This window comes from Mustela nivalis (assembly GCF_964662115.1).
Source record: "Mustela nivalis genome assembly, chromosome: 4".
NCBI lineage: Eukaryota > Metazoa > Chordata > Mammalia > Carnivora > Mustelidae > Mustela > Mustela nivalis.
Window position 1 is genome coordinate 56,736,755 of NC_139023.1, and position 16,021 is coordinate 56,752,775.

Genomic DNA, 16,021 nt, shown 5'->3' on the forward strand with positions numbered 1-16,021 from the left:
CTATATAGCAGCAGACTGTTTGCCCCTACGCAAAACATTCTCATATCTAATTTTAACTTTACATATAAAAATAACTTGGAGAAAATACAAAAAAACATTTTATTTTAACATGAAAATATCACAAAAATTAGTAAGCCTGAGATGTAGGGTTTTGGTGAAAAACAAGAGGCTTGTAGTGTTTTGGCTGCTGATAAAGATGCATGTATTGGTAGCTGGGGTGAAAGCAGAAGAATGCACTTATTTCTTCCGCATGTCGCGTCTTCAGACACAGTAAGCCACATGCACCCTTTCCTTCCTTGTTACAGAGGCCGGTGTGCTATTCTTAGTTCCAGCGGAAGTGGATCTGACGTGGGCGATCAGCACCTTCCTTTACCAATGGCTTATGGAACTCACGTCCTGCACGAGAGTGGATATTTGCCCAACAAAACTCACAGTAATACTGCAGGCAAGTGACATTGGCACAGAAAAAGGGAGCAAATTTTCCACCACAGCGTGCGCCCTGGCATTCATCACACATCTGGTCATCTAGCACATATGGCTTTACCTCCACCTGGAAAGAGAGAAGAAAAAAGTCTCCCATTAAGTCTGCTTCAGAAATCATTTTAGTAAATTTAAAATGTTCAGGGTGTTCTTGAGGAAAAACCAGCATTAAACACCGAGAAAGTGGCAGTTTCCCAGCGAAATAGCTTTACCATGTAGTAGGTTAAAAAACAAAAACAAAAGCAAAAACAAAACCCAACAACAAAGTCATTCTCTTCTGGCACTAATCATCTTTTTCTAAGATGTTTCATGTTCATAAGTGATCATGTGATTAAACGAGCACTTAGTTTTAGTTTGGTAATTTTTTTTATTTTGATATATTTCTTTCAAGGACTATAAACTGAGCGGTATTTACTGTATTTTTCAATGGCAGAAAATACTTTTAAAAACTATACATGTAACTGATTTGTAAAACATTTTACCTTTACCTTCCGTGGAGTAACATCTTTAAAACACCTGTGTGTTAATATTTTGGAGGCAGGGTGATTATGAGTAAAAAAAGAGAAAGGCATGGAAGACAAATGGTTTTTACACCTTTTCCCCTTCATTCCAGTAGCACCTGAGAGATGGCCCAACCCCCAACAACCACTGATTATGTACCTGCTTGTAACTACTTGGTGCACACATACCAGAATTGTGGATAATCTTATTAAAGGCTTATCTAGACTTCTGTGAATTTATGAGATACAAAGTCAAAGAGGCCCATTGAGAAGGCCTGACTCAGAAGACCTCAGACCACGGTCAGCTTTGAGGGCTAATTTAAACCTCATTTTCCAGGTTTGTAAATTGAGAAGAATCCTAGAATCGCTTCACAGCGCTGTGAGGATTAGATTATGCAGGTAAAAGCGTTTAAGGCAGTGCTTGGTACACAGCAGAGACTCTAAACCAGTACTGCCTACTAATAATAACTATGAATGGAGGGCTACTACCTTCGTCTGACTTAATGTGCCAGGCAGCCTAAGACTTCAGGCTTTCCTAAGAAGAGAGAAAACTGAATGTTTAAAGGGTTTGGTTAGAGATAAAGAAGTGTTTGCCAAAGGTAAACAAATAACAAGCCAACAATTTCTATTCTGAATGTATTAACACTTGCATGTGTGCAGAAAATGCACATATAAGGGTATTTTCGGAAGCATTATTTTTCACAAGAGCAACAACGAATAGGGAAAAACCTAAAAGGTGATGAAAAGGACTATAAAACAAACATCTGATAGAAAGGTAATGAAATTAAGTTGTTGTTTATATTTGCATTTCACTGATTAGGGCTGGAAAAGCATTCTATGTACATTTAACATTTTGCTTTTCTGAATAGTCTGTATCTTTTGAGTATTTTCCCAATGGAGGTTTTTTTTTTTTTTTTTGAAGTGAATCCTCTTTGCCAATTAAGGATTTTTAACCTTTTTTCCATTGATTTTTTTAAAAGATCTTTGACACTTGGTCTAAAATTTTTATGCTCAATCTTTATTTTTTAATTTTTTTCTATTATGGATCCTATCTTGATTGTCAGTCTATTTCTGATTCATTATCTTCATTATAATATTATGTAACTAAAACTAACTATACACACACACATAGCTATAACTACATAATATTGTTATAATAATATATAATAACTATAATCAAAGAAATTACCAAAGAATATCTCAAAGTGCCATGAGAATTACTGAATTTCATTTTACTAGATGATAATCAAATGAGCACAGGGAAAGTGTCTGTTCAATACGTACTTAGTAAGAGGATCTAGCAGAATATCTAGCACAAAGTAGAAACTATCTGAATAAATGTGGTACATTTACATATGTTTTCTTGATTATACCTCTTGTCTCTACTGTAATTAAAGAGTGTCTGTGTGGTTTACTTCATTTCCATAATACCTCATAAAATACTTGGTGCTTAGGAGTTACTGAATGTAAAACTGCTGAATTAAATTTCAAAATGCAATGATTTCAATTATTTGTATTTCAAACTTCTAGATATTATTTTATGAAGCTAATCTAATTACCTTCAAAATCACAGACTTTAAAGATAGTAAACTGGATTTTAAACTTATGATTTTAGAGAGAGTATTCAGATTATTTCTGATTAATAACCTCTAAAAACGAGCTCTTGCATGTGTGAAAAGGTGTTGGGAGTCTCATCAATTCTGTGCCTATTCTTACTTTCCATTATGACGTCCCTCCCTAATTTCACTTCAGAGAACCTATCTGGAATACTCTGCCACCTGGATTCACAACTAATGAAATAATTCATACTTAATTATCCAACTTGAACTTCAACACAACTCCCTTCAGTAAGTACCAGAAGGCACAGTGAGTATTATTACTCATGGAGTAACATACAAAATTACAATGAATTACACTTTTGTGGTGATGGTGTTTCCCAGCTTTTGGGGAGATAGGAATTAAACCTCAAAGAGCTCATGAGCCAAAAGATCAAGTTGAGTAAACAATTTCAATCCTTCCCAAATCTCTGGGTTATCAGTTATAAATTTAAAATTAATCAGTTGTTATGGTTTAATATCTACATTCATACTAGAGACATGAAAGGTATAAAGATCAATTGTGTGTGTGTGTGTGTGTGTGTGTGTGTGTGAGCAAGCTCAAATTCTTTAATTCTTTTCTTTCTTTTTTTTTTTTTAAAGATTTTATTTTTAAGTAATCCCTACACCCAACATGGGGTTCGAACTCATAACCCCAAGATCAAGAGTCACATTCTCAACTGAACCAGCCAGATAGCTCTCAAATTATTTCATAAATAGTTCAAAATATACCTTAAGCAGCTCATATCTTAAAAATTAAACTTTTCTCTCAGGCACTGTAATGCCTTTCTAAGAAGGCATGCATGTGTTTCTGAATTCACTTGCTGTGCATCTGAATTGCTCTTTAGGAATCCATATTCTGCCCCAAATAACTGGTCCTTTACTATCATTTTGGAAACAAGAATGAGGCAGGACACTGCAAGGATGTTTTCCCTGTGCTCCTGCATGCTAAATAACTATAATTTTATACAATGTAGGTAATCTCCTCAGTTGACTAGACCACTTCTTTGCAAAAGTCAGGGTTAGACTAGATACATGGTCTCAATCATGGCTGCACATTAGAATCGCCTGGAAGCTTTACAAATTTCCTCTGCCCCTGAACAGTTGTAACAAAATCTTTGGGGTCGGAGGATGGGGGAATCCAGCCGTCAAGATTTTTCTAAATTCCCAGGTGACTTTATTCTGCAGCTGAGGGTGAAAACCACTGGATTACAGGAACTCCAGTTCAACAAATTTTCCTGCATGGTGTAATTAAAGCAGACACCTTCCACTTAGATGGTGAGACTGTGTGTGTTGCAAAAGTTTAAGTAACAATGCAAAAAAAAATCACTCAGCTTGTATGAACTGAACCTATGCTGTACTTTTTTTGGTTTGTTTTCTATATGGGATGGCTTGGTAATTAAACTAATGACTACTTTTAGAGTCCACAATTAGTCAATCCATACTTCTAAACCAGCTCCACTGCCTCCAAAATAGTCTTTTAATATATACAAACAGCCTCAGAGAAGAAACTTCAAGAAACTGTTACACTGGGGGAAAAAAAAATACTCAAGTTATATCTTTTAATTTGGATATACAAAAAGTTAAATTACCTCTAATTCTTAGCATATCTCATCTGTAATACAATGCAAACATGATTATTTTAAAATATTGCTTAGCTGTATATATATGCACTATGAGCAAATTTTAGTATGAAATAGATTTGCAATTGAACAACTGAGTTTGGGTCACTCCTTTTCCCTATTTTCAATGGTAATCAGTACTAGGAATTATTCAGTGGGGTGGCTTTTAGTTAACGAATATTCATTGGACTTCCTAAAAATTTTTACTGTGATTACCTATACAATGCAACTGAAGAGTAAATGTTTTAAAGTTTAGGATAATTATTTTGTGTGTTTAATTTTTTTTGTATATTTATCATTTTGTATACTTAGGGAAATATATAGTGTATTTTTATTTTAAATTTAATGATAAAAGATAAAAACACTTAAATAACAGTGCCAAACTTTAAATGCTTCTACATATGAGAATTCATTTAATCCTCAAAATAATTGTGAAAAAGATACTATTATTGCTTTCCATTTGATAAATGGGGAAAAAGAGGCATACTGAGGGTTAATTTCTTGAGGATTACAGAGCACATGGTGGACATAGCATCCTGGGCATGCTGGCTCCAGGGTACAGGCTCCCGCTGAGCAGGGAGCCTGATGAGGGGCTCAATCCCAGGACCCTGGGATCATGACCTAAGCTAAAGGCAGATACTTAACGGACTGAGCCACCCAAGTACACCCAGGGTACAACTCTTAAAAGAAGCCCTGCTTCTATGGTTAGAAAGGTGTTAAGACCTTATTGGTGGATTTTTAAATAAACAACAACAACAACCAAAAACTCCACAACCTGATGTGCTTTTACAATGACATTTAAATTTTGTATACTGAATCTGAAGTTCAAAGTATGGGGAATGCCATTGGGCTCTTTGCTCAGTGGGGAACCTGCCTCTCCCTCTGCCTGCTCCTCTCTCTCTGACAAATAAATAAATAAAATCTTTTAAAAAAAGTTCAAAGTATGTTCAATAGTCTTACATTTCAGTGGTATTTTGATATAATACTCTTTAACTCTAAGATTTAAAGATGTATAAAAAAATAGAGTGAATTATATTGTCAACTTGGTAGGGTAGTAAGCTCTGGATCAGCACCTTATTATAGAATGTTAAATGCTTTCCCAATATGCAACTTACGCGTTTATCAATATCCCCATGCTGAAGCTGAACAAACCGAGCACTGATGGCAGCAATATAGCTCTGCTGATTGGAGAAAGCAACTCGACCAGCACCTTTCGGGTATTTTAGCTCAGGATCTGTATCAATTCCTGCATAACAAACTCCACCATAAAGCCGGTCCATGATCATAGCAAGTTCCACTTGAAAAGGAAAAGAAATTCACATCAAATGTGAGAGAACACAGTAAATCAACAGTTTTTAGATAACTTTTTTAAAAAGGGAAAGTCATTAGGATAAATAGTTTTACGCTGTTTTCTAAATACAATCCTTTCACCTGCATATTGGACCCAGTATGCTCTCACTACAGAATTACTTGGCAATTCTCCTCTCTCCTTTTATCATCAGTTTTTCCCTCTACAAAGGATCATTCCCAATCTTAAAAAAACAAAACAAAACAAAAAACCCAAAACGAAACTCTTAATTCTGCTTTTCTCCCTCTCAGTGACTGCTTAATTTCTATATTATTCCTTTAAAGCCAAATTGTTAAATTTTTTTTCTTCTACTACCTCATCCTTCTCTTCCCATTCCTTGTTCAACCTTTATAACTAGACTTTCATCCCTTGTTAACTCCATGTTAATTGCTCATGCCACTGTCAAGTACAATGGTCAATCTACCTGGAAGCAGTACGGGAACATACGTTAACGTCTACTTTCTGCATCTGGCTTTCAGGAAACATTTTTCTACTAATTTTCATCCGACTTCACAATTCCTTAGTCTTCCTTGCTGGTTCCTCTTCAACTCCTTGACTTTTCGATGTCAAAGTACTCTAAGTTTCAGTCGTAGATTTCTCTTTACACTTGTGGGCTATGGTGACTTTAACCCATGTCATGGCTTAAATACCATCTATCTGTCTTCATGTCCTAAATTCCTGTCTCCAGCCTCGGCCTCTTCTCTGGACATTGAAGTCATTGATGCAACCACCAGGAGATGGTCAACTGGAGTTGTTGTCCTGGACAACTCATACTGACATTTAATAGACCTTCACCACCTAGTTTGAAATGACACTCCTGATCTTCCACCATCCCATTAAATCTGCTCCAGTGAGTTTTTGCTAACTCAGCTGGTAAGCAATAGAAAAGATAAAGTTCCTAAGATTCTTGGCTTCAATCCTTTCTATTTTCTGTTTTCCCCACTACACATGCAATCCTATGAACCTGATTTTCTAGACCTATCTAAAATCCAATCTCCTCACCTCCATCAACTAACATCCTGTTCCAAACTCTCATTATTTTTCATGTGAATCGCGGCAATAGCCTTAACTCTTTGTTTCTGATTTACTGTCAAAACAGTAGCAAGGCCCCTCAGAACAGTAGCAAGAGTAATTCTTAGATATCAGATATAAATGGCATAACTAAAATTTCTACTTCGGAGCTCAAAATGGTACCACAAAGTTGCTTTCAAAATCAAGACCACAATTTCTCTTCTCCAGTGTTCTTTATCACAGTAGAAGGTGTGACTATCTACATAGTGGCTTAAGACTGAAAGCTGAGATTCAGCTTTTGAGGTTACCTCATAAATTGTCTGGGACATGTTTTTCCTTTCTCTCTCACCACTGCTACCTCCAATCTAAGCTCATGTTATCTTTCTCCTGCCCTGCAAGAATGGGCTCCTAAAAGGGTCACATTATATCTCCTCAACCCAGCTGCCTCCAAAATATGTCATTAGCTACAGTTATCTAAAACTCTTCATTGGTTTCCCCTTGCTCTGAGGATAAATACTGAATTAGCTTATCAGACAGATTTGTATGGTCTGACCCCTATTCACTTTTTCTATGCCTTTTTGTGTCTCCCTCCTCACTTCTTATACCCTTAGTCAGCCACTCTGGATTTCTTTCAGTTCCTCCAATGCCCTCTGCTTCCCTCCACTAAAGATCTTTGAATATGCTCTTCCCTTTGTCTGAAAACACACTCCTCACAATCCTCCTGCCACCTCAACTCTATTCCTTCTGGTGTGTCAGCTCAAATGCAAGGATTTCTAAATATTAGACTACACCACATTCCAGTGATGTTCTTCTACTCTCTGTAGTCTTTCTTTGTAGCAGTTATATTCTGTAAGTATTTATACATGTGAATGGTTCTTTTAACGTTTTGTCCTATACTGACTGGAAAAGGATGTTCTCAGTGGTGTAAAGCACTAACACACTTCACAGGGCACAGGGAATCATAAAGCATGCTTGTACAGTGGGCATACAGGTAATTATGTTCCTGGATAACATTGCTGGTAAATCTCTAGTTTCTTGTTATTGATGAACAGAAGTTTATTACTTATCAAAGCACTATTTAAAAAAACAAAACATACTTCTTCAAATATCAGAGTCAACCAACATAAAATAAACAGACCCCAAATTCTTTTTAGAAGTCAGAAGTATTTGGATCCTTCTTATAGAGTCTGCTTGAAGTTTATTATTAATATTGATAGATGAGTGTCTACTTCTCCACTTACTTGACAATTTTAAGAATACTTCTCAGAATTCTGTAGGAAACAACTCTTGGAGCATAAACAATCTGCCCTTTGCCCACCCAACAGTACATAACAGCTCTGAAAAGTTTACTGAATTCTTTCATATTTAATTTTTATTTTAAAGAAGCAACATTTGTTAACATTCTACTTACCAGCCCTTAATGGCCTAGGAACACCCCCAACAAAAATTGTTTTTCGAGGATCCAAAGGCTGAGAACCATCCATCACAAAATCACTATCACTTAAGTTCCAAGGACGGATCTGAACCTAGGAAGAAAATCACATCACTGTAATTGGTCTTATTTCTCTTGACAGCTAATGCTACTTTGTGCTGGTTAACAGTAGTCCTTTTATTTTTCAAAATTTTGTATAGCTGGATTTGATAATACATTATTTTTTAAGCTAGATACTATAAGTTATTGGGATTTTTAAAAACTGAACTCTTAACATGGTATTTTAACTTTTTTATCATTAATTACTTCAAACCAGTTTTTGGAAAACTCGCATTTGTAGCCCAAGGTTCACATACAGTATTTACTTACTGGTTTGTCCTTAATGGTGGGACTGGAAACACACAGATAGAGTTTTCCATCTTCTTCAATACAAGCATCAATTAGTGCTTGAACTGAGCTCTCTTCTTGAAAGAGAAGGAATGCATAGCCTGTAATAACCATTAAAAATGAGGCAATATTGCAAAGGAAGTGATTTCAGCCCAAATTTCAATACTATTTAGAAAACAGATGCTTTTGCAAAAGAAAAAAAATTAACTATCAGAGAGAACCAGAATTATTAGACTTTCTATAGGAGAGCACAATATCCTATGGAATACACACAAAAACAGATACTCATTAATTAGCTATCTTATATAGAGTGCTTTCTATCCAGTGCTGTGCTAAAAAGCTTTACATAAATTATTTCATTTGATTCCCACAGCAAGTCTCTAAGACATTATTCCCATTTTATAGAAGAAAAACCTGAGGTATCCAGCAGTTAATGACTTGCCCCAAGTCAGTCACATAAGCAAGCAGTTGGTGGAGTAATTTCAAACCCAGGAGAGCCCCCAAGGTCTCCCAAGATACTGTCTTCTTCAAGAACTTGGCAGGACTAACCCCTCGATTATATTAGAAGGTTTCTAAAGAGGCCCTCAGGGCAAGACATGTTTGGTGCACAGTTTGGGCTAGAACACACTTGGAAAGGCGCAAGAATTTCCCTAAGGAAGGGGAAATAACTACAAGTCAGCATGTCAACTTCAAATTTGTACTAAGAAAACTACCTTAAGAAGACTGGAGCAAAATGGGTCCTCCAGCATGGGTCAGGACCTTAAAATCAAACTCTCTACTGGGATAAACCGTGGAACACTTCAAGTAGTCTGGAGACTATGTTTGGACTTTGGACCCAAACTCTTGCTTATTAGATGCCTGTACCTTTGGGAGATACGCCCTTCCTCCTCTCTTTGTGATAACAGATTGTCATTCTTCAAGCAGAACAGACTTCAGTATAAAAAGAAGGTATCAAAATTTATACTGGAAGTTCACCATTACATGATTATTCCTAGAAGCTGATAATTAACTGACCCCCAAACATCCCTTTCTTTGATGAGATTTCTATGCAAATAAACCTAGAGAACTGTAATCTGGTTCTAATATGAAGAAGTCATCAAGCAGGCCATGCACATCTATCTATTCCATTAGACGATGGTAAATGTGAGATCATGTTTTACACAAAAATCAAAACACATAGCTTTATTGCCAACAATGGCTGTAATTGCCACAAAGGTCTGATGTGACACAAAAGTGCTTCATTTTAAAATTATAATTCCTGATTGCATAAATAAGCCATCAAATCAACCTATACAACAGAAACTTTCTAAGGTATGATTATGCAAGATTAAAAAAACACATTGCAGACATTTCCAACTGCTAGAAATAATTTAAATATGCTTGAAAAAATAAAAAAATGAAAACTTGTTTTAAGTGAAGGCTTTAATTTTGACACAAAGATTTGCGAGTTGTAACTCTTTTGTAATAACAGAGGATATAAGACCAATTTACAAAATATTTTAAATTCAGTAAATTTAATGTTATTTGTGATATTAATTTTTGATATTAATGTTTTAATTTTGGTTAGTTTTAAAGTGATACTTTACATTCAATACTTTTTTTTTTTTTTTTTAAGATTTTGAGAGAAAAAGAGAGAGAGAGCGCATGAGGGTGGTGGTGGTGGGAGGGATAAGCAGGCTCCCACTGAGCAGGGAGCCTGACACAGGGCTTGCATCCCAGGATCCTGAGATCATGACCTGAGGCAAAGGCAGACGCTTAACCAATTGAGCCACCCAGGCACCTCTACATTCAATATTCCTACTATTAATGACTTGTGTAATTATTAGGTAAGAAATGTTTGTATCACAAAACTAATTAAGCAACATGGCAGGTAAATTACGTTCTAGCTAAGGCAAACCATTAAATATTAAAATACTTTTACCAAAAACATACTGTACAGCAAACTTATACTCACATAGGGTGAACCTCATTCACTGTAAAAGAAACATATGTACACATGTGGCTCCATCTCCAAGGGCTCATGTCGCTGCCTTAATTACAAGGGAGCTTCACTAACTGGATGCTTTGTGCATCAGTGTTTCCAAACCATGGAAGATGAATTACAACAATGTCAAAACTGCTTAAAAGGACAAGGTTTGGAAACACTGGTCTTTGGCAATGACAATTAACTATGATTGTACCCCAAACTACGATTTGCCGGTACCGCTTTATTCAGGTCTTTTTGCTTTGTTTTCAGTTTGAGAAAATAAACTAACCATCACCACAAAAACCACAATGACAACAACAACAGCAACAAAGGCAGCAACTATTCTGTTTGATTAAATTTGTGCCAACACATCTTTCTAGGCTTAGAGTCCATCATCCTGTTACATGAACAAGAGGCTCAGGCAAAAAAATGTGTACCTGTCTCCACACAAACCAATTCTCATTCCTTCCTAAAACTGTATTTCAGTTCCTCCCTGGAACTCTGTTTGACTCCTTTATGTCTATCTGGATTACACAATACCTTCAGATTTCGTTCAGAACTTCTCAGTGAACCTTTCCCACCTACTTCAGGTAAAAGGAGCTTCTATTCTATAGTATTTATAGGTGTTTTTATCATGTGTTAGTCAGTTATTATTCTGTGCATTACCAAGAGTACAAAGATGAGTAAATGCAGAGTATTACAGACTATGGGAAGAAATGGATTTTAGCAAAATCATCAGGGATTTATAGAGTTGTAAAAATGTAACATTGTAGCTGTGAAAAGGGCTATGAGAGAGTGGAACAGTGTCAGGAGAGCCTACAATAGGAGTATGTGAACCATTAGGGGCATCCTGAAAGTATCCTGTGAGCAACCAATGTTTGAACTGAGACAAATGAGGGTATGTGGATGAAGACACATCAGAAGGGCCTTAGGGCCAGTGAGAATACCATACAATAAGAGCCCTAGGCAGGAGAGAGCAAAGCCGGTTTTTGGAACCAGAAGTGAACAAGAAGTAATAGAGGCAGAAGAAACCAGAGAGGTGGGGAGGTTGGGCAGGGCAAACCCATTTTTACCTTTATTCTAACTGAAAGAAACCACTGAAGGGTTTTAAGCAGATGGTCAAGAGATAGCAGTATCAGATGAGTTTTCAGAGAGATTACTCTGGCTATACTGTGGGAGAAAAACTGGAGAGAGGCAGAGGTATGGACTGACTAGTCACATTCCTGAAGTGGACCAGGATACTGGTAACTTAGGCAGGAATATTAGAAACTAACTGACATTTTTACTGAACATTCAAAAACTTTACAAGAGGCTAAGAGAGTGAAGCAATAGAAAAGAGATTAAAACTCAGTTTAAAACTCAGGAACAAATTAAAGCTCAGCAACAGATTAAAACTCAGATGAACAAATGAATGTCTATATCTATATGGAGCTTATTTTCTCTCTAAACTAAGTATCAGGACGTCCAAGACCAGTAAACTCCAAATTTGGGCGAAAATTTAGAGTACATGAAGAAAGGTCCATAGCTTTAATCAGACTTTCATAGAGACCTGGGATTCAGAATCCCTGCTCAAAAGATGTTCTTGAGTCCATAAATCTAAGATCTAAAGGTATAAAACAGAAACCACTGGGTTATTCCATTTCTCTAAAATCTACATGAACTAGTAATGGAGGTACTAGAATTCTCAGTGACAAATAAGTGAGATATCCCATATAATTCATTACCAGAAATCTTTAATTAGTTTTTGTATACCAATAACTATTCTAACATGTTTCCTTTCCCAGAGCCCAAATCAGACCATTAAATAGATCTACTGGAGTCTTTTTTCCAGGTTTGAAAATTTGCTCAGCCATGAGAATAACAGGGTTTTTGTTTTACTAAAATTTTATTTCAATGATGTTCAAAGAAAAGCTTTAGCTTTTAAACCTTCCCCTTTTTATTCCCTTCAGAGAATCTGCCATTAGCAACCTGACTGGACTCACGTTTAATTCTCTCCACTCACCTCCCCTGCTCATTGTGGGCAAGGGGAACTTACCTCTTCTCCGCACTAATGGTGGCCTTGCTTTTGGTCAGATGAATGATAGTGATTTGTTATTCTTGTGATATGGTGACAAGCCATAGTGGGTATCCTAGCAGTGAGTTACTAGCACAACTAGGTATCTTCTTCACATCTGATCTCTCTATATAATGGGGTTTGGACCAGTCACTTTCTCCTCTAGCTAAATTAACCCACAAAGTAAATATTGCTCTGCTGTTATCTGTTATTGTTTGGAACACTTATGTAAGTCTGGCAATATTCATACTATTCATGCATTTATATTTTTCTCTCACTTCAAATAGTTCTTAATTTCATTGCAGAGAGGGACACTTTTTTTACATGTTGGTACCCAAGTTACTTAGAAGGATGCTTCAAACTGAAAACAAAACCTCAAAACATTCATTGATTTGAATGTTTGAAATCACTGTCAAACCATTACAGAGAAAGAACAGCTTGTGTCTAATGGCTCCTGACTGGGTTAAAGTGAAACTATGATAGCCCTCAGATCCATTCTTGTCATTTGATGCATGTTACCAGCCTTCACAAATTACTCTCTTAGTTTTTATAGAAAGGTGTGATGATATGCAATTCTAAAAGAAAACACAAAGTAATTGGCATTGTCTTATTTGCTCTCATAAAACTGATTCCCTAGAAAATATTAACAATAAAAAATCTTACCTTTTGGTGGAAAATAGGACTTGCTTTCTGCTTTATGAGGCCAATCTACTACCAAAGGCCCAAATCTTCTGAAGCTAGCAGTTATTTCATCTTAAAAAAGTACAATAATACACATTAGAAATTAGTTTTAATACTTCATTAAAAAAACCCATATTTATAAGTTAAAGATTTAATATTTAAAAGTACCAAGTGCTCTAAGATAAACATGAAAACCGAAAACATGTCTAATATCCTTACTGACAAAATATATGAAACAGATATTTTAGCCAAAAGAAATTAATAAATTTAAGTAGCATGCTGACCAGAGCAATCAATTTAGTATGAGTTTTAAAATTTTACCTAACGTTGTGTAGATACTAAAGGACTGATAGTATACCAAATCATAAATATTATTGGCTTGAAAAACATGCAAACATTATTTCAGGTTAAATAGAGAGACGATTACTGTTTGATAAGTAAAATCTCATAGGGAAAGAACAGGTCTGTTAAAACAAGACACAAAGAATTATCTTACTCATTAAGGTCTGACACATACCAGGTAGCTTCACTGAAACAAATACAGGTCAAATACAATGATATGCTCTAGGTTATTTCCTCGTATGAAAACCTTATTAAACTAACACTTAGGACAGGTTTCTGGATATTCGAATAATTTAAAAATTTCTCAAAGTGCAGCAAAATCCTCTTAGTTGTGAATAAGAGTGGCAGACTTCCCACAACTGTACAGACATTGGACAGTTTCGTATTTTTAATCTTTACCTTGAATTATTTTCTTTTGTTATTATTACAAATGGTGAATTTTACATCTGTTCAGCTTTTAGATAACCTGAATTTCCTGTTTATGTTCTGTTTCCATTACCCTTTTGGGCTTTATTACCTCTTTCTTACCTATTTCTAACAGCCTATTTATCCTCAAGGAAATTAAACTTCTGACTGTCATGCACTGCAGGCATTTTATTTTGTGTATTTTGGGAATATGAAAGATTTTAAGTTTTATTAGAAAAACTTTCTGTATGATAATCTTATTTACAAAAAAATACAATAACAATAGGCATTTTAACATATAAAAATTTTTAACTGTTTAATTACCTATTTCATATTTCAACAGGTGACAAAATATTTAGACAGAGATGGATATCTATCCTGACTGAAAATCTCAAGGTAAAAAATTCCATACCCCCATTCACATTTTATTTTAGGGTTTTTTTGTTTGTTTGTTTTGTTTGAAGCTCAAATTATCACCCTACCTTCATCAATATCTGGAGGAAGACCACCAACAAAAACTTTTCGAGAGAAGCGTTCTATTCGTTCTCCGTTTTGATGAGCTGAGTAACATGTGGGTGAATTTAAAACACCAACTTGATCATTGTGACCATCATCAAGCAGACCATCATCTATTGGAAAGAGGGAAGAACGACCTAAAATATAAGAACAAATATAACTTGAATCTCAGGTATAATGATAAAGTTGGGCATTAAAACAGCAATGACAAATTCAAAGGTTTAAAACATGAAGGTGATACAGGCATAAAAAAAATAAGGGAAATTCAGATAGTTCAAGCTTTTAATTACTGGGATTCAAAAGAGAAGCAGTCTGAAGAATGACTTAGAAATAAATGTAGTCATATGACAACAATTATACTGCAAACAAACACTGGATCATTTCAATGTTTTATGGAAAGCACTAAGAATCTGATGTATGGGGACAGTTTAAACTGGATGTGTAACAGAAGAAACCTTTGAGAAATTGGTGGCAAAAGGGAAATGGCAAAGACTAAATAGATAAAAGCACATAATAAAAAGCCACTTGCAGACCACAGTTAAGTAAGGACAAAGGCAACAAATAAGACTTGCATATAAGGCTTTGAATTAATTGATTACACATGCAGATGGGGCGTCTTCAAATGTGCAAAACAGGAAAAGGCATCACCCTCTAGGACTCTGGTGCCCATCTGAGCTCACCCTTCAAGGGTGCAACCCTTTGTCCAGGGCACGTCCTATATAATTCTCTGCAGCAATCCTCATGCTACACTCCGTGGGGATCAAAAAAATAAAATGACCTAATAAAATATAGTACCCTGCTCTCAGAGAATGTACATTTAGAAAAGATAAGATCTATACATATAACTATGGCACATATCCTTAAGAAAGCTTTAAAATACTTCAGAGGAATTTTGTTGGAGGAAGGGAGTAGGCTGGCTAATAAACAGGTAATTTCTTAAATTCCCAAGTGAGACTGAATGACAATTGTGGTAAAAAGGGAAAGCTAGTGGAATTTACTCAGTGCATTAGAGAGGGTAAGATATTTCCAAATAGAAATATTTATTAGAACATGGTTTTGAGTATATTTTCCAAGTAGAAGGAGAAACATAAGAGAAAAGAAGAAAATATGAATTTAAGAAATAGGGAGTAGTCAAAATTGACTACTACATGTTGGAAATAAGGAGAGTACAAGTAATAAAACAGCTTTGAGGCTAGTCAAAAACTGGAAATGAAGAACTAAAAGAATTAGAACATGAATGGTAAGAACCATTAACTAAATGTAAGGACAGTAAAGACCAAAAAATAGTATACAAAAGGGTAGATATGGAAGGAAACAATCAACAAAACAAGAAATATAACTCCCATCCCTTTGGAATGGGAGAGGACATTTGCAAATGACACTGACATTCTGATAAAAAGTTAGTATCCAAAATATGTAAAGAACTTATAAAACTGAATACACAAAAAAGCAATCCAGTTAAAAAATTGGCAGGACACCCAGACATTTTCCAAAGAAGATATACAGCTGGCTAACAGACACATGAAAAGTTACTTATCATCACTTGTCAGGGAAATGCAAATCAAAACTACAATAGATTATCACCTCACATAGTCAGAAAGGCTAAAATTAACAACTCAAGAAAGGACAGGTGTCAGCAAGGATACAGAAAAGGGGAACCCTCTTACACTGTTGGTGGGAATG

At 35.6% G+C, this 16,021-nt stretch overlaps 1 protein-coding gene across 8 annotated transcripts in view; it reads right to left on the reverse strand.

Annotated features, from left to right (window-relative positions):
• Positions 1–16,021, reverse strand: part of CPEB2 (cytoplasmic polyadenylation element binding protein 2) — a 71,247-nt gene that overhangs the window by 3,460 nt on the left and 51,766 nt on the right. For all 8 annotated transcript variants that reach the window (XM_082727814.1, XM_082727812.1, XM_082727815.1 and 5 more), the window contains 6 exons: positions 14,305–14,475; positions 13,058–13,147; positions 8,358–8,476; positions 7,968–8,082; positions 5,313–5,494; positions 1–550 (listed from right to left, as the gene is read on the reverse strand). The exon at positions 1–550 is cut by the window's left edge and continues 3,460 nt beyond it. In XM_082727814.1, coding sequence (XP_082583940.1) covers positions 323–550; positions 5,313–5,494; positions 7,968–8,082; positions 8,358–8,476; positions 13,058–13,147; positions 14,305–14,475 — 905 coding nt within the window. In that variant the 3' untranslated portion in view covers positions 1–322. The remainder of the gene's footprint in view (positions 551–5,312; positions 5,495–7,967; positions 8,083–8,357; positions 8,477–13,057; positions 13,148–14,304; positions 14,476–16,021) is intronic.